This window comes from Osmerus eperlanus, chromosome 15 (genome assembly GCF_963692335.1).
Source record: "Osmerus eperlanus chromosome 15, fOsmEpe2.1, whole genome shotgun sequence".
Taxonomy (NCBI): Eukaryota; Metazoa; Chordata; class Actinopteri; order Osmeriformes; family Osmeridae; genus Osmerus; species Osmerus eperlanus.
Genome location: NC_085032.1, coordinates 8363388 through 8380820, shown reverse-complemented (window position 1 = coordinate 8380820; position 17433 = coordinate 8363388). Strand labels below are relative to the sequence as shown.

At 51.4% G+C, this 17433-nt stretch overlaps 1 protein-coding gene across 3 annotated transcripts in view; it reads left to right on the top strand.

Moving 5' to 3' along the window:
* The window catches only part of LOC134035138 (ribosomal protein S6 kinase alpha-3), a 22473-nt gene extending 5251 nt beyond the window's left edge, over positions 1 to 17222 (top strand). The window contains exons 1-21 of one of the 3 annotated variants that reach the window (XM_062479995.1): positions 996 to 1055; positions 6894 to 7010; positions 7375 to 7456; positions 8100 to 8180; positions 8642 to 8721; positions 9005 to 9111; positions 9269 to 9306; positions 9502 to 9644; positions 10150 to 10220; positions 11107 to 11195; positions 11347 to 11411; positions 11609 to 11711; positions 11837 to 11949; positions 12089 to 12214; positions 12306 to 12395; positions 12541 to 12699; positions 12820 to 12981; positions 13240 to 13316; positions 13551 to 13668; positions 13809 to 13949; positions 14259 to 17222. In XM_062479995.1, coding sequence (XP_062335979.1) covers positions 1011 to 1055; positions 6894 to 7010; positions 7375 to 7456; positions 8100 to 8180; positions 8642 to 8721; positions 9005 to 9111; positions 9269 to 9306; positions 9502 to 9644; positions 10150 to 10220; positions 11107 to 11195; positions 11347 to 11411; positions 11609 to 11711; positions 11837 to 11949; positions 12089 to 12214; positions 12306 to 12395; positions 12541 to 12699; positions 12820 to 12981; positions 13240 to 13316; positions 13551 to 13668; positions 13809 to 13949; positions 14259 to 14381 — 2130 coding nt within the window. In that variant the 5' untranslated portion in view covers positions 996 to 1010 and the 3' untranslated portion in view covers positions 14382 to 17222. Of the gene's footprint in view, positions 1 to 995; positions 1056 to 6038; positions 6141 to 6893; positions 7011 to 7374; positions 7457 to 8099; positions 8181 to 8641; positions 8722 to 9004; positions 9112 to 9268; positions 9307 to 9501; positions 9645 to 10149; positions 10221 to 11106; positions 11196 to 11346; positions 11412 to 11608; positions 11712 to 11836; positions 11950 to 12088; positions 12215 to 12305; positions 12396 to 12540; positions 12700 to 12819; positions 12982 to 13239; positions 13317 to 13550; positions 13669 to 13808; positions 13950 to 14258 lie in introns of those variants that run through there. The other 2 variants (XM_062479997.1, XM_062479996.1) reach the window with 2 other exon arrangements.
* Positions 17223 to 17433: the final 211 nt, after the last annotated feature.

The following is a 17433-nucleotide window of genomic DNA, read 5'->3' as shown; positions in this document are numbered from 1 at the left end:
GGAGGGAGAGGACTGGGGAGGGAGAGGACTGGGGAGGGAGGGAGGACTGGGGAGGGAGAGGACTGGGGAGGGAGAGGACTGGGGAGGGAGGACTGGGGAGGGAGAGGACTGGGGAGGGAGAGAGGACTGGGGAGGGAGGGAGGACTGGGGAGTTGGAGAGTGGAAGTGACAGGCTGTAGAACAAACAAAATCCACACCCATAGACTCTGTGGTCAGTTTTTACCAAGTATTGGAAAAAACTTGGTTTTGTAGTATTGGAATGCATTGAACCAAGATCTCATTATCTTCCTGTCCACTTTCTAACCAAAGACAACTTTTGCATGGCCACAAAACCAATCAAAAGCCATTAAACCTCGGAACTATGAGTAGACCTGACACCTTAACTATGATTGTCTCTTGAGTGTGACTGTGAGTAGAAGTGACTCTCGTCCATCCTGTCGCTGTGTGAGAACACACACCTTCCGTTGTCATGGTGACTCGGGGAGGATATGTTTCTGTTCAGTCAGCAGCTCTAGAGGACAGGAAGTTAACCTCCACTCAGACAGGAAACCACCAGCTGCCCTGCTCCCACAAAAGGGCAACACATACACACACCAACACACACACACAGCCGTCAAACGTGTAGGCACTAATAACAACACACTCAAAAATGTTGCATACATAGTGTCGACATATGTGTTTAGGTCCTGTTTTTTCTTTTTAGACCCCAAAAAAGCAAACATCTGTGTGTGTGTGTGTGTGTGTGTGTGTGTGTGAGGAAGGGGGACCCCGCGGACAGATGTGTCTCTTCCTGTACAGATGTTGTTGCCAAGGAAACAAGGACAGGACATGCTTTAATCACTGAGATGACCAGCAGCTGGAGGGCCTTCCTGGGCAGGCCTTCCTTCTGTGTGTGTGTGTGTGTGTGTGTGTGTGTGTGTGTGAGAGAGAGAGAGAGAGAGTCCGCTCAGTCCGTCCTCTGTCCAGCCGGAGTGGTTCTGAGTGTGTGTGTGTCATGTGAGGAGAGGATCATGTTGAAGATGCTTCTGCTGCGGATCAGACACAACAACACGCGGGTAGGCCGCACAGACACACACGCACACACTGGGACAGTCTCGACAGTCAGTGGATGTATTATTCAGATGGAATCGCTCTCCGTGACGCAGTATCAGGCTGGGCTGTTGCTTTGCATTGGCAAGGGAGTGAAACATTCCTGGTGAGACGTTTGTGGAGAGAGAGAGGGGAGAGAGAGAGAGAGAGAGCAATCATTCAACATGTTCCTCGCTGGCAACACACGAGAGAGCAAGCAAATTCCTCCGAAGACTACAGCAAGTATGCCATGGCTGTGTGTGAGAGAGAGGAGCGAGAGAGGAGAGAGAGAGAGGAGAGAGAGGAGAGAGAGGAGAGAGAGGAGAGAGAGGAGAGAGAGATGTAATTAAGAGGGTGCTTTTCCCTGATCTGAGAGGCGCTGTTGGCAAAAGATGAAGCACTTTGATTTTCCTAACGAGGGACAGGAAGAGAGAGAGGGAGAGAGAGAGAGATCAGAATGAGAAACAATAGAGGCAGTGTCTCCATACACAACATGGCGGGGTGTGTGTGGGGATCCCGCTTTGTAGCATGATGACAAAGTTCTCGCAGTGTCGTTGGCATGGTAATAAACCTGTCTGATCCCTGTTCCCACTCTCTGTCCTGTCTGCCTCTCTCCCCTCATCCCCCTCTCTCTCCTCCCGCCCCAGACGTCCTGTGAAAGTACAGTATGTACAGTCTAGAAGCAGAAGTCCATGGGAAGGAAGGTGCTTCTTCTAAAGACAAGGCCAGGTAGATAAGGTCACTATTGGAACGGGGCCGCTCCATCATGGCATGGGAGTGTGGCCCCGTTCCTTTCTGAAAAGGCTGTTTGCTCTCTCCTAGAGAGGCTGGCTAACCACTATCCATACCCACTCGAGATCCAGCTGAAAGATGGATTAAGGTGTGTGTCTGTGTGTGGGTATGTGTGCAGACACACAGAGCAGAGCCGTGATTGAGGAGTCAACTTGCCAGTTGTTAAATAAATGATGCCGTCCTCTCCCTGCTTCTCCTCATCCATACTTAATTCTCTCTCTCTCTCTCTCTCTCTCTCTCTCTCTCTCTCTCTCTCTCTCTCTCTCTCTTCTCTCTCTCTCTCTCTCTCTCTCTCTCTCTCTCTCTCTCTCTCTCTCTCTCTCTCTCTCTCTCTCTCTCTCTCTCTCTCTCTCTCTCTCTCTCTCTCTCTCTCTCTCTCTCTCTGTCTCTCTCTCTCTGTTTCTCTCTCTCACTATCTAGTTTCTATTACTTAGTCCCTTGCGATTAATGACTATGTCAGTGGGGGTACCAGCTGCTTCTGTGACAATGACCCACACCCTCTCTACTTCTCCCTTACTCTCTCTCTCTCTCTCTGTCTCTCTCTCTCTCTCTCTCTCTCTCTCTCTCTCTCTCTCTCTCTCTCTCTCTCTCTCTCTCTCTCTCTCTCTCTCTCTCTCTCTCTCTCTCTCTCTCCCCTACACAATCTGTCTCCATCACCTGGGGGGTGTTTTAAGAACTGTATCATTAGAGTTCTATTCTAGAACCTCACAGGTGACTCTCTCTCTCTCCGCCTTGTGATGTCATCAGTGAGCAACTGCATTTGCATGAACAGGAGGCCAGTATGTTTGATGGGTTGCGGGGTTTGGGAATTGTTACCCAAGGATGCCTGTATGTGTGTGTGTGATACCAAGGATGCCTGTGTGTGTGTTTGATACCTTATCTGGTGTCCTCAGGTTTAGCGGATGTGTTGTTTTAATGCAGCTAACCTGATGAAACCAAGGATGTACCTCAATTAGGCCCCTCTACCACTGGTGTGTGTGTGTAGCTAATTGTGTTGCATAAGTGGCTTAGGGACATAGATTGCTTAGAATTCCTCTCTCAATCCATGGTAACTCCAGTCACACTAGCTTTACACTCACTCACTCACGCACGCACACACGCACGCACACACACGCACACACGCACACACACACACAGGGAGACAGGCTTAAAAGAGCTTTCCTTTTAAGGAAAGCTCCACTGTTCTTATCTGAGGCAATGTTCAAACTTCTAGCAACAGAACAAAATGACTTCCTCAGGTTGCGTCCAAAACTCCTTATCTGGCCCTGGGCACCTGATACTGCAGCAGCTCTAACCCCACACTGCTCCCACACTGCTCCTGCGCTTTGTCAAATAAAGAGAGATATGATGATGCTGTGATCTGCATCTCAACCTGACTCACACATTTCTAATACCAAATGCCCACATTTAGCCTATTCAGTGATGGAGCTAGACTTTGGACCCCTTGTTCCTGTTGCCTAGGGACAATTAGTGGAGTGTATGGAGCATAAGGGAAGGTGATAGTCCTTGGACAACAGGTGTCTTTAAGCCCAGGAAAGGCCCCACATCCTGCCGCACAGTGTGTGTGTGTGTGTGTGTGTGCATGGAATCTTCATGTACATGGTGGTCAAGCATGAATGTGTGTGTGCCTTGTGTTTTCAAGTGTGTGGCAGTCAGGGATTGGTGTGTGTGGGCGGGGGGGGGGGGGGATCTCCAGGTCACATGATGGAAATATTGGGTGGGAGGTTAAGGTGGGCTTTAGGGGGAATCCCAATTTGGATCTGACACTCCACTCCCCCCCCCCCACCCCCTGTTGGGCATCCCCCACACAGTGACACACACACACTCGACATCCCTGCCTTCATACCGTCCACCCTCACACACCCTCACACATTCGGACACTCTCAGTCACACTCGTTCACCGTCAGACAGGCAAGCTCACATCAGAGCACACGCTAACCTCACCTAGCCTCTTCCTATTCCCTCCTCTCTCTCTCCAGCGCGATCACACACACACGCACACACCCACCCAGTGTTTTGCTCCTTGTGGAGATGCCAGATCCAGGAGAGCTGTGTCTGGGTGTGATGTGTCTGCTCTGGGGCTTGAGGACCAGGCTGAAGGCCCTCAGACGGATGTTCGCCGGCGCCCAGCGCGTCCTGGACGCTACCGGCCCGCGGCCCGGCCTCTCTCCCGGGACCGGCCTTCGGCAGCCGCAGTCGGTGTTGTTTACCGGGGCGGTCTACCGGGGCCAGCCGGTTCCCGGCAGGGCTGTGAGTACGGGGGTTGGGTTACAGCATCAGCTGGCAGTGGCTAGGGCTGACGTGGACTAACACTGGTCTTAGCCGGCCGAGTGTGGGAGTGTGGGAGGGATGTACATCTATATGTATATACAGTTTATGCCTATATGTTGTAGGTGTACTAAAACGCCAGCTGTAGGACTATGTCGATGCTACACAGAGAACGGCGTAAAGAACCGTATCGTGGCTAAGATTGGCTGGTGGGTGTTGTGTGAGGAGGACTGGTCATGTAGCTATGGTGTAGCTATGGTGGCCTGGCCTGTAATGCTCGAGTATTCTCGGTTATCGTGTGTGTGTGTGTGTGTGTGTGTTGTAGGCACAGAGGCATTTATATCTCGTTCTATGGATGTGTGCTTGATTTGATCTGATTCCGTAGGGACGCTTCATTAGTTTAATTATCCAAATGAGCCCGTGCAGTTAGGGTGGGCTGGGAGGATGGATTGAGTTATAGAGAGCAGGGAGGACTCGGTGCTGCTCAGCAGAAACAACGTGCGCGAATGTGTGTTTGTGAGAGACAGAGAGAGAGACGTACGGAGAGAATTCTAATTTCGTACACAAGAGGAAGTAGAACACTTCCTCACAACTCTGCCGACATTTGAGAGAAACCGCCTTCCTGCAAATGTTTCAATCTACAAAAGGATTCGAGACAAACGCAATCATTTGAACTCAGCTGTTTGAAAAGCAGTGCATATTCTGGTGTTAATCAGGATTGTGTGGTTATTGTTGCTCTTTTCTGAGCATGTGTTCTTTCATCCCCAAAATGTCCATTGAATTCTGCTGAAACAGAGAAGAGCCTTCCTGTGTCAGTTCCACAATACGGGTGGTCATGTGACCTGTGTCTCTCTGTGACCTATGACCTATAGCAGGCGTCACCACCCTAAACCGACATAGTCCACCCGGGGTTAAACTGTGTGTGGCAGAGACAGACAGCATAGTGTAGAGGATGTGTGCAGCGTGGAAGCATTGTGTGTGTGTGTGTGTGTAAGGGCAGGTGTTGGGCTCTGCAGTTTTAATCCTGTGATTAAGAGGTGCTAGATGAGCATCCTGTCGCCTCTCTCTGATCCTCCATCTGTGCTCTGCTGTGACTCTCTCTATCTCACACACACACACACACACACTCACACACACACACACACACACACACACACACACACACACACAAGCACACAGACATTTATGAACATGCAGACATACCCGCACCCTCACACACGCACACAAATTGCTCGAATGGAAATGCAGATGCACCGAAACAACCTCAGCCGACGTGAATATTTGAAATACGTCAAAACGTTTTCGAACCGCAGGTAGGCTGTGCTGTGAACGGCCAAATGCATGTTCATCTTCTTCCTACTTCAGAGCTTCTCTGTCAGAACATGGCAGTGGGACTCATTTGCATGTCGAGGTGTGGGGTGCCGAGCTTGGTGTTGATAAGATGCAGAGAGAACGAGAGGAGCCAGAGGGAAGAGAGGAGCAGGGAGATGTAGAGAAGGAGAGGGCACCAGCGGGAACAACTACAGGGACACAGCTGCTTCCCTCTGTTCACCTCTCTCTCTCTCTCTCTCTCTCTCTCTCTCTCTCTCTCTCTCCCTCTTTCTCTCTTTCTCTCTCTGTTTCTCTCTCTGTTTCTCTCTCTGTGTCTTTTTGCCCCTACTGAGAGAGCACAGAGAGCGAGAGAGCGAGGTGTACTTAAGAGTGACAAAAAAGGTTAGAAATCCCTGTGAGAAACATGGGGCGAGAGAGAGAGAGGTGAGAAAGATGAATAAAGATAGAAAGAGTGAGAGGCCTGGAAGGGAGGGAGGGAGAGCGAGAGACATCATATCCTGCATGAGAGGGCGTCAGTGTTGCTGTAGAGGGAGGCTCAGAGACTGCAGAGGATCATATCTGTTAGTGGCCTTCTCTCCTCGGCCCGGGTCAACATGCTGGCAGCACACAGCCAGAACTACAGGACCCAGAATGCACTGGGGCACGCTGCCACGGACACAGCCCTGCCCAGGCAACCACAGGTACGGAGGCGCAGGATACTCGGTTCATCCTATTGAGGTTTTCTAGTCTCCGTTTCTAGACTAGAAGTGGGCTGGGGGGAGGAAGAAGGGGCCGTTTTGAGAGAGGAGGAGAGAGAGGAGGAAAGTTCCTCGGGCACGCGCTCGCGCAGTGTGATGTCATGAGTCAGCAGGAGGCAGCAGGAGGGACCATGACGACTGCGTGGGCCCGAGACTGACTCCTGCAAACTCTGCCGGCTGGAGTTGGACTTCACAATGACGAGGCCGGGTGACTCACGGGCTTGTTGTACGAGAGCCTCTGTCTGTGGGCTGAGCTACGTGAACGCTCTGAGAGAGGAGGTGAGCCGTGCTGATTGGCTGCGTGCCAGCATGTGACCCCTTGCCGTGTTTTCGTAAGATTGGGTTGATGAGTTGAGTGGCCGATTTTTAGCTCAGCCCCTGAGGTGAACTGTTGAAGGTGCGGCGATGCGTCCGGTCAGGGACGTTAAGTCCTCTTTAGAAAGCCTCGGCAGGATTTCCCTTGAGAGGCCGTAATCAGTTTACGCAAGCAGGAGTTTGGCTCACGACAGTGTTGTCGCTGGTATTATAGGTCATCGTTTTCTTATTTCTCTACAGCAGCAAAACGGGACCAATGGAATCCTTCCCCACACCTCCCAACTTCCCCCACCACACACACACACCTGCCTTAATCTACCGTAGCCCGTGGATTGCAGTGATATGCGTATTAAAGACTGCGTGTGTGTTTGTGTGTTCCAGGAGGAGGTGGCAGTGAAGGAGATCAGTATCACCCACCATGTGAAGGAGGGTTCAGAGAAGGGCGACCCTCGACAGTTCGAGCTACGCAAGGTGCTCGGTCAAGGCTCCTTCGGCAAGGTAATGTTTGTGTGCGTGTGTTTGTGTGTCACTGTGTGTGTGTGTGTGTGTCACTGTGTAACACATGTTTAGTCATCTGCAGCAGTTTCCACTCCAAATCGCTTGTCAATTTCACCGGCGACAGCGTCTAAACACCCGGTCGCTATAGCGACCGCAGCCTAAGGGCCCTCCACCCATCGGCAGGGTGTGATCATGTTTATGAATGGACGCTAAAACATCCTGTCCTTTCATCTTTGACGCCGTGACGACCGCGACGAGCTCACCTGACGCGCTCGCCAAAATACCTCAGCCAGGTCACCAAAGTCTCTCTCGGCTTTTGAACCGGGCCACACTCAACTCTCTCTCTGCCTTCACGACCCTGTAGGTGTTCCTGGTGAAGAAGACCACAGGGCCGGACGCGGGCCAGCTGTACGCCATGAAGGTGCTGAAGAAAGCCACGCTGAAAGGTACCGCGAGCAGCAACGCGGGGGGCCGAGTGGGAGGAAGGGGCAGAGAGATCTAACCTGAGCACTAACCTGAGGGTTAGTGCTTAAGGAGGCTAAACCTGGATCAGTTACCTGAAGCGTTTTTCTCCCAGAGCTGGGGGGAAACACCGGGTATGCGCCCCCTGGTGGCCGTGGAGAGTACGTCAGGCGCCAAACACCACCCTCTCTGTTTCCCTGGTCTTCCTCCTTTATCTCTTTTTCTGTCATGCTTCCACCTGCACTCTCTTTCCCTGTCTCTCTTGCTTGCTGTCTCTAGTCTCTCTCTCTCTCTCTCTCTCTAGTCTCTCTCTCTCGCTCTCTGTGTAGGAATGAATCCCTCATTCCATTCCTCTGTTCTGCTTGTTCTTTTCCTTCTTTTATTCAATTACTCATCCGCTGCCATCTGGCAGCCTCCTCCATGCCAAGAGAGAGGGAGGAGAGAATAGACAAGAGAGAGAGATAGAGAGACGGAGGAGAGAACAGACAGACCGAGAGAGAGAGAGAGAGAGAGAGAGAGGGGGGGCGACCAAGTAGAGAAGGAACATGTTTTTGTGTGTGCGTGTCTCTACACACAAAAGACAAAACGCCACATTGACTGTGTCCGTGTGCGTCCGTGTGTGTTTAGTGCGCGACCGGGTCAGGACCAAGATGGAGCGGGACATTCTGGTGGAGGTCAACCACCCCTTCATTGTGAAGCTTCACTATGGTGAGTCAGCCGTACCTGTGATGTCATGAGCCCTCCAACTGCCACGCCCACTCGCAGAGAGCTTCACTTCCAGCAGCTTGGATTAGTCCCCCACTAACAGATCAGATCGCACGAGCTGGTGAAACTCTCCTCTCTCCCCCGCTGTCTCTCTTCTCCTGCTCTCTCTCTCCATGAGAACAAGGCCTAATCATTCTGTGGGACATTGAAACGCATGACTCCTGAAGGGTCAACCTCTTCGACTGACCTCTCTCTCCTCTCCTCCTGACTCTCTCCTCTCCTCATGACCTCTCTCTCCTCTCCTCCTGACTCTCTCCTCTCCTCCTGACCTCTCTCTCCTCTCCTCCTGACTCTCTCCTCCTGACCTCTCTCTCCTCTCCTCCTGACCTCTCTCTCCTGACCTCTCTCTCCTCTCCTCCTGACCTCTCTCTCCTCTCCTCCTGACCTCTCTCTCCTCTCCCCAGCGTTTCAGACGGAGGGGAAACTCTACCTGATCCTGGACTTCCTCAGAGGAGGAGACCTCTTCACACGCCTCTCCAAAGAGGTAGGGGTGTGTGTGTGGTGTGCATGTGGTGGGTGTGTCTATGTGTCTGGGAGGAATTGTTTGTGTGCGTGTGAAAAATGTCTATATTAATAACAGTAGCATGTTTGTGCATGTGGGTGTGTGACTATCTATCTCTCTCTGTCTCTCTTTCTCTCTCCCTCACTCACTCACTCACCCCCCCCCCCCCCCCCTCTCTCTCTCTCTCTCTCTCATCTCTCTCTCTCTCTCTCTCTCTCTCTCTCTCTCTCTCTCTCTCTCTCTCTCTCTTTCTCTCTCTGTGTAGGTGATGTTCACAGAGGAGGATGTGAAGTTCTACTTGGCAGAGCTGGCTCTGGCACTGGACCACCTGCACAGCCTTGGGATCATCTACAGAGATCTCAAACCAGAGAAGTAAATCACACACACACACACAACCCGCTCGTAGCACACCTTAAAAAACGGAATTGTGACAAAGCACACGTACACATGCACACATATATACAGACACTATTGTATTGTCCTCGTGGGAATAAGGTATCTCTTTCTAAATGCATTTCTGTCTCCTCAGCATTCTACTAGATGAGGAAGGACACATTAAGCTGACAGGTGGGTAACATTAGCCTGTGTGTGTGTGTGTGTGTGTGTGTGTGTGTGTGTGTGTGTGTGTGTGTGTGTGTGTGTGTGTGGGAGATGGAAAGAAGGAGAACAAGAAGAGAGAGAAGAATGATCTATCGTTTCACAAGTGAAAGTTCCTTTTATTACAGGTAAAAATGCTTACGTGTGTGTGTGTGTGTGTTGCAGACTTCGGCCTCAGTAAGGAGTCTATAGACCACGAGAACAAGGCCTACTCCTTCTGTGGGACGGTGGAGTACATGGCCCCCGAAGTGGTCAACCGCAGAGGGCACACCCACAGCGCTGATTGGTGGTCGTACGGCGTGCTGATGGTGAGGGGCGGGTGCTGTGTCGTGCTGCGCTTCGTGGGGTTTCCTGCTGCTCTGTGCGTGTCGGGTGGTTCAGTCATCGCTGTTCGGCCGTTTGACTCACCGTGGTGACGTTCGTCTCCATTGTGCTCCGCTCCCTGACTCATTTAGCCTCTTGACATAATTGGTGCGTTCGCACGTCAATGTCAGGGCTCGTTCCTGTTGCTCTAGTCGCATGGCTACATGGGCTGCAGTACGACATGGACTGTTCCGATTGGCCGTGCCCGTTGAGAGCGCACGTCTGAAGTCTGAAGGAAAAGACAGACAGACGCGCGTTCTCTCGTCGACGAGCCGCCCTCGGAGAGACATATCCAGCGGGAACCCGTTCAGTGTTGAAACCCCCGAGCTCTCTGATCAGGGCTGTGTTGGGTCTCTCCTGGTGGGTCTCTCCTGGTGGGTCTCTCCTGGTGGGTCTCTCCTGGTGTGACCTGGTGAGCGAGCCTGTGCTGTGTTGTGTCTCCCCCCCCAGTTTGAGATGCTGACAGGAACGTTACCCTTCCAAGGAAAGGACCGGAAAGAGACCATGACCATGATCCTCAAGTGAGTGACCCTAACCACTTGACCACAGCATTTGGCCCATGTCAGTTTCTGGAGTGTTGAGCTATTTTACTAACCTTTTGTGTGTGTGTGTGAATGCTGAGTGTGCTCTGAGGCTGGCCCGGGGAAACAGAAGGCTTATGAGAAGAGCACTCAAGAGGGGAGGATGGACAGAGTGAAGGAGAGATAAAGGAAATGGACTAAAGTGTGCAGACGGCTGTATGGAAGAGAGAGGGGAAATGGAGATAAGAAAGAAAGGAATGGGAGGCGGGGGGGGAGGGCAGAGAGGGGGAGGTTTAACACCTAAACAAACCCCTCACTTAGTCAGCTAGCTTGGGGAAAGGAGGAGGATTTCACTTTTTTTTTCCACCAACACACTCGTGTGTGTGTCTCTCTCTCTCTCTCCCTCTCTTTATTTCTCTCCCACCCTGTCTTTCCCTTTCTCCCTGCATTGCTGAGTGTGTGTCTCCTGAGTGCTGAGTTAGGTTCCTGTTTGTGCGTTACTGTATACGGCTGCTCTAGTGTTACAGATGCACCCAGCCCAGACCCACACTGAATACAGATGGATATTTGATGACTGCAGCAATAACACCAGGCTCCAACGCTCTTTCATCTTCCCCTTCTCCCCGGATGACATTCTCTTTTATTTCCTTGACATCCTCCTCCTCTGTCTCTCTCTGTCTCTCTGTCTCTATCCTGACTCACTCTCTTTCTCTCTTTGTCTCTCTCCTGACTATCTCTCTCTTCTTTTCTCTCTCTTCCTTTCTCTCTCTTCCTTCCTTCCTTCCTTCCTTCCTTCCTTTCTCTGTCTGTCTGTCTGTCTCTCTCTCTCTCTCTCTCTCTCTCTCTCTCTCTCTCTCTCTCTCTCTCTCTCTCTCTCTTCTGTCAGGGCTAAGTTGGGGATGCCACAATTCCTGAGTTCAGAAGCTCAGAGTCTCCTGAGAAACCTCTTCAAACGGAACCCTTCCAACCGGCTAGGTACCCCTCACACACACACACACACCACACACACACACACACACACACACACACCACACACACACACACACACACACCCCAGGAGACTCGCCCCTGGCCTGTTCTCAGACTAGAGCAGTCTAGAGCAGCTCTCACAGTTGTGGTTCTGCAGGAGCCGGACCAGATGGAGTAGAGGAGATCAAGAGGCACCACTTCTACAACACCATCGACTGGAACGTGAGTGTGTGTGTGTTTTTTGTGTGTGTGTGAGTGTGTGAGTCTGTGAGTGTGTGTGTAGTGTTCTGATTGGCTGTAGTGAAGGTTAGGGATGTCTGTGTGTGCAGTGTTCTGATTGGCTGTAGTAAAGGTTAGGGATGTCTGTGTGTGCAGTGTTCTGATTGGCTGTAGTAAAGGTTAGGGATGTCTGTGTGCAGAAACTCTTTCGCAGGGAGCTGCACCCTCCGTTCAAACCTGCCACAGGCCGACCTGACGACACCTTCTACTTTGACCCTGAGTTCACCGCCAAAACACCCAAAGGTACCAGCCGCTAATACACACACTCTACATACATACACACATACACACTACACATTCACGCACTAAACATTCATTCAGCCATTTCCTTGTCTCATCTAATCTGTGTGTGTGTGTGTGTGTGTCAGATTCCCCAGGTGTACCTCCCAGTGCCAACGCCCACCAGCTGTTTAGGGGATTCAGCTTTGTAGCCATAACGTCAGAAGAGGAGACACAACCCCTACCCAACACTATCGTACAGGTACACGCACACACAAACACACTTTCTACACACTTCATCACTTCATGCAGAATAAACTCTCAATCGGTTGCATTACTCAGACTCGTGCTGTGCATGGTCACTCAGCTGTGCGTGTGCGCGTGCGCGTGCGTGTCTTCAGCAGCTGCACAGAAGCACGTCGCAGTTCTCGGACACGTACGAGATCAAGGAGGACATCGGGATCGGCTCCTACTCCGTCTGCAAGCGCTGCGTCCAGAAAAGCACGGGCATGGAGTTCGCCGTCAAGGTAGGTAGCCAGCCAGCCAGCGCTAGCCTGCCCGCTCTCTCCCCCCCAGGCCCCAGCCTGACTTCTCTCTGTTCTGTCCCGTGGGCCTCAGATCATCAGCAAGGTGAAGAGGGACCCCGCGGAGGAAGTGGAGATCCTGCTCAGATACGGCCAGCACCCCAATGTCATCACCCTGAAGGACGTGAGTCCCACCCCCTGTGTGTGTTCCCGCCCCGTGTGTGCGTGTCTGTATGTGTACAGACACTCCATGTGGGTGCCTGGAACACACCTAGACATGTGTGTCTAGATATACACGTGTGTGTGTGTAACTGTCCCGTGTGTCGCAGGTGTATGACGACGGCAGGTCCGTGTATCTGGTCACAGAGCTGCTGAAGGGAGGGGAGCTGCTGGACAAGATCCTCAGGCAGAAGTTCTTCTCCGAGAGAGAGGCCAGCGCCGTCCTCTACACCATCACCAAGACTGTGGAGTACCTCCACATTCAAGGGGTATGTTTGTGTGTGTGAGTTTGTGTGGGTTGACCAGCGTCATCTTAAAGGGACAGTCCCCCCCCCCCCCCCCCCCGTGTTGTGTGTGTGTGGATAGCGTGTGACGGGTGCTGTCTGCAGGTGGTGCACAGAGACTTGAAGCCCAGTAACATCCTGTATGTGGACGAGAGCGGGAACGCGGAGTCCATCAGGATCTGTGACTTCGGCTTCGCCAAGCAGCTGAGGGCGGAGAACGGCCTGCTCATGACGCCCTGCTACACCGCTAACTTTGTAGCCCCGGAGGTAGGTTTGTCTGCCTGCCTGTCTGCCTGTCTGCCTGTCTGCCTGCCTGCCTGTCTGTCTGTCTGTCTGTCTTACTGTCTTCCTGTCTGCCTGTCTGCCTGTCTGTCTGCCTGTCTGCCTGTCAGTCAATCTTTGTCAGTCCTGCTATTTAATTTGATCTCACAATCTCACTGTGTTTCAAGATACATCCCGTGCGTTGCTATAAGATACCTAATGTATGTATGTATGTATGTGTGTGTGTGTGTGTGTGTGGTGCAGGTACTGAAGAAGCAGGGCTATGATGCAGCCTGTGATATCTGGAGTCTAGGTGTTCTACTCTACACCATGCTGACAGGGTAGGTGTCTGGCTGTCTGGTGCCTGTCTGTCTGGTGCCTGTGTGTCCGGTGTCTGTCTGTCTGGTGCCTGGCTGTCTGGGTGGAAGGCTAATTCACCTGTTCTCCTCTACTGATTATTACTGTTATTATCAGGCTTCATATCTGGGTCCTCCTCCATCTTCACTCTGTGTCCTCTCCCTACCTCTCTCTCTTCTCTCTGCCCTCCCTCCATCTCTCCATCTCTCCCCCCTCAGATTCACTCCCTTCGCTAACGGACCAGAAGACACTCCAGAGGAGATCCTGGCTCGGATCGGCAGTGGCAAGTTCTCTCTGACTGGAGGCTACTGGAACTCTGTCTCAGCTGAGGCCAAGGTACACGCACACACACACACACACACACACACACACACACACACACACACACACACACACGCATGCACACACACACATGCGTATGCCTGCAGTTGATGTGTGTTTGACCTTTGCCCTCCCGGTGACCCCCTGACCTCCAGGAGCTGGTGTCTAAGATGCTGCACGTCGACCCCCACCAGAGGCTGACTGCGGGCCAGGTCCTCCGACACCCCTGGGTGACACACAGAGACCAGCTGCCCAAATACACGCTCAACAGACAGGACGCCCCCCACCTGGTCAAGGTAGCTGTGTTTACGTTAGCTCCCGCTGCCTGGAGACATAGAGCTTACGGATAGTGAATGTCACAGCTGGGTTGAGATTCTGTTCCACATCAGGTGAAACTTGAACAGTGTTGTGATGTGGTTCTATCAGCTGCTGACTCCCCCTCTCTCTGTCTCTCCCCCTCTCTCTCTTTCTCTTTCTCTTTCTCTCTCTCTCTCTCTCTCTCTCTTTCTCTCTCTCTCTCTTCTCTCTCTCTCTCTCTCTCTCTCTCTCTCTCTCTCTCTCTCTCTCTCTCTCTCTCTCTCTCTCTCTCTCTCTCTCTCTCTCAGGGTGCCATGGCAGCCACCTACTCCGCCCTAAACAGGAACGTACCACCAGTCCTGGAGCCTGTGGGCTGTTCCACTCTGGCCCAGCGGAGGGGGGTGAAGAAGCTTACCTCCACCGCCCTGTGACCTCACGACCTTAACCTCTTCCCTGGTGACTCCGACCTCTGACCCCCTGCTGGGGGGGGGGGGGGGGGGCGGCGGCGCAGTCAACCCTCCTCCTGGTCCCGAGGGTGACCCTGGAGCACCTGGGACCACCAACGCCAAATAGAAGCACAGCGACCCCCCCCCCCCCCCCCCTGCCCTTTTTACCTCCATTCCATTACCACCAACCCTCCCCCCCTGCCCCTGTCCTGTTGCTCAGTGTTTCTCCACTCTGGTCCTGGGAGGGAGGGGGGGGGGGGTGGCGGGGCAGGGGCTGAAGGGAGAGATAGAGCAGGGTTTGGGTCCAGCCCATCTCTAACACACCTGATTTGTTAATGTGTCAGTGCTGGGCTGGAGGAAAGAATGACACCGACCAGCCAAGTAGCTCTCCAGGACCAGGGTGAACAGAAGGGAGACGGCTGTCCTCATAAGTATCTCCATCCTGCTTTGGACAATCAGTACTGCTTCTAGGATGGACAGACTTGTGCCAGGAACATGAATGTGTTATGTAACCTTTGGGAACATTTTGAGAGATTATATGATCATCTGCTGTATGCATTTCAGACCGATATCGTTATTTCCATGTACCACTTATAGCTGTAAATCTGTATGTCAACAACACATGTAGCCACTGAGGTGATGCTGTCATCGATCGGGGACTGAAGTGGTGAGGTCATCACCGGAGGACTCTAGAAAGTCAATCCAAGGTTGCCCCAGCCGAGTTTCAAAAGTTCCACCCGGCTAGAGGCAATAGCCAGTCAGATGCTGCAGAGCTCCAGTTGTAATTCAGAAGGAGTGGAACCCCTCCACACCCATAGCCCCCATCTAATGCTTTAAAAGAGGGGCTGCACAAGCATGTCTGGAGGAAGAGGCTTGGCAAACACAGAGAGATGATTCCTCTCTGTCCAAACCCAGAAAACGACCACAGAGAATGTGGATCCCCTGTCCTCTGAGTGTCAGGTTCCCTGAATAGGAATTTTAACTTAATGCTCTGTCACTAGGCAACTGGTGGTTTATGGCCTGGTTACCTGGCAACATGTAAGCCCTGCTGGGTGGTGTGGTGTCAGAGTGGTGGAAGCCCTCGTGCTGGAGGTCAAGATGCGGGGGGGGGGGGGAGGGGGAGGTGAGTCCTGGCCCTGCTCCTGGAAGCACAGATGTGGGACCTTCACCCTTGAAGACAGACCCCCACCATGATAGCCATGTCTGGGCCAGGGTTGACCCAGACCGGGCGGCCTGTGCTTGGCTGAGTGTGTGTAGCAATCGAGGACACAGAACTGAACATATGCAGACAGTAGAGCAACTCAGGTTTATGTGAAATACAAAACAATGCATTTTTTATACATCCTTAGGGAGAGTGATGTAAAACAAGCACACATGTGAGTCGTTGAAGGGGATTTTCAGTCCATGGATATCGATTTAATATACTCTTATGTTCTTTGAAATAGCCAGAAACAACCCCTGTAGACGTAGAGAGGATTGTGTGGGGTCAGAGAAAGATGGTGGTCGTGTTATGGCTGGCGTAGTTCAGTGACCCGCTCTCTAACAGTCTCTCTGACTTGGTGGCTATCTTCCTTCATCTCTGTCTTGGTTCGGCTAAATATCCAGTCAGCGCAGATCCTAGGATCAGGGCGTTGTCTTCAAAGCTGAGAGTGATCTTCTCTCCAGGGGGTCTGTTGATTGGATGCACACTGTGCTCTGTGTGGTGGTTCCCAGAAACTCTGAACTGAACTTCTCCATCAAGCCCTTTAAACTGAAAGCACCATATAGTAATATCTGCAATGTTATCATTATGTATAATGTAGCAATCAGTGGTTTGTAGCAGTAGTTGGCTTGATTTGAGTTCATCCGTACCACAGATACTTTCCAATCAACAGATTACTTAACTAGCTGGCCATCGTCAGTTGAACTGAGAGGCGAATCGAACAGACATCTAGTCTAAAGCATTTCTCCCTTCCAGCTGTTCAAACAGGAGGAAGGGGAATCTGGGTGGGACTTGACCGTCTTTGACACAGAAGGATTCTGGGAAACCGATGCGTTTGGGGACACGCTTCATGTGAGCGGTTCCGTCAACCAGCTTAGATTACAGACGATCAATAGGCACCTGAAATAGCCCACGTGCCCTTTTCCCTCCCGTGTACTTCCACGTCCGCAGAGTTCCTCCATTCCCCTCCAGGTCCAGATGGAGAACATGGAGGGGAAACATTTCTCCAGAACCGCAAGCCGACTCCAACGCTGTGATAGCGGATCACGCGACGCTGCGGAGACGTTTAGCAGGCGACGTGCTGCGAGGTTCTGGAACGTGAAGAGGGCTCAAACTTCATTACTCAGAGAAAACACTGTTGTTACGCTCCCTTCCAGAGCTTTTGTATGTGTATATGTTTTAATATATGTGCATATTAGTATCTTTGTCTCGTATGCTTTTTATGTAAGGAGAGAGAATGTGAAAAGGGGTTTCCTTCCATGTGTCAGAAAGTGGAAGCTCAGCTTCTTACTAGTGTTCTCCAATGCCCCCCCCCCTCTCCTACCAGGAGAAGTTATGTTTGCCTGTGAGCATCCAGCCAGTCCTGCTGCTAGTCCAACTCTCTGGTTTTCTATCTGCAGTCTCGTAAGAGTAGGGGTTTCTACTGAAATGAATAAAAAGGATCTACAGTAAAAGACTGGGGGATTTTCATTTCAATCTTTTTTTTTTCTTTTTCTCAAAGTTAGGTTATTAGAGTTGTTACAAATAAGTTATGTAATTTGCAGTCTCAAAAATCATACTTTTGGTTACATTATGAGTGAGGCCCCTGATTAGACAGCTTGTACAACTAAACAAAACTCCAAACAGCTTTGTGGCATTTTGTATTTATTGCTGTTAATTCCAGGAAACAGTTTCAACAATTTGCATAAAATCCAAATTTGCTCTAGAAATATATTTGACCTTTCCAGTACATAACATTTAGATATCAAAGAATACAGTAAACATACAATGAAGGGTACCACTTGAACCCTTCCATATACAGTACAGCATTTTAACCCATTTAAAAGTTCAACAATT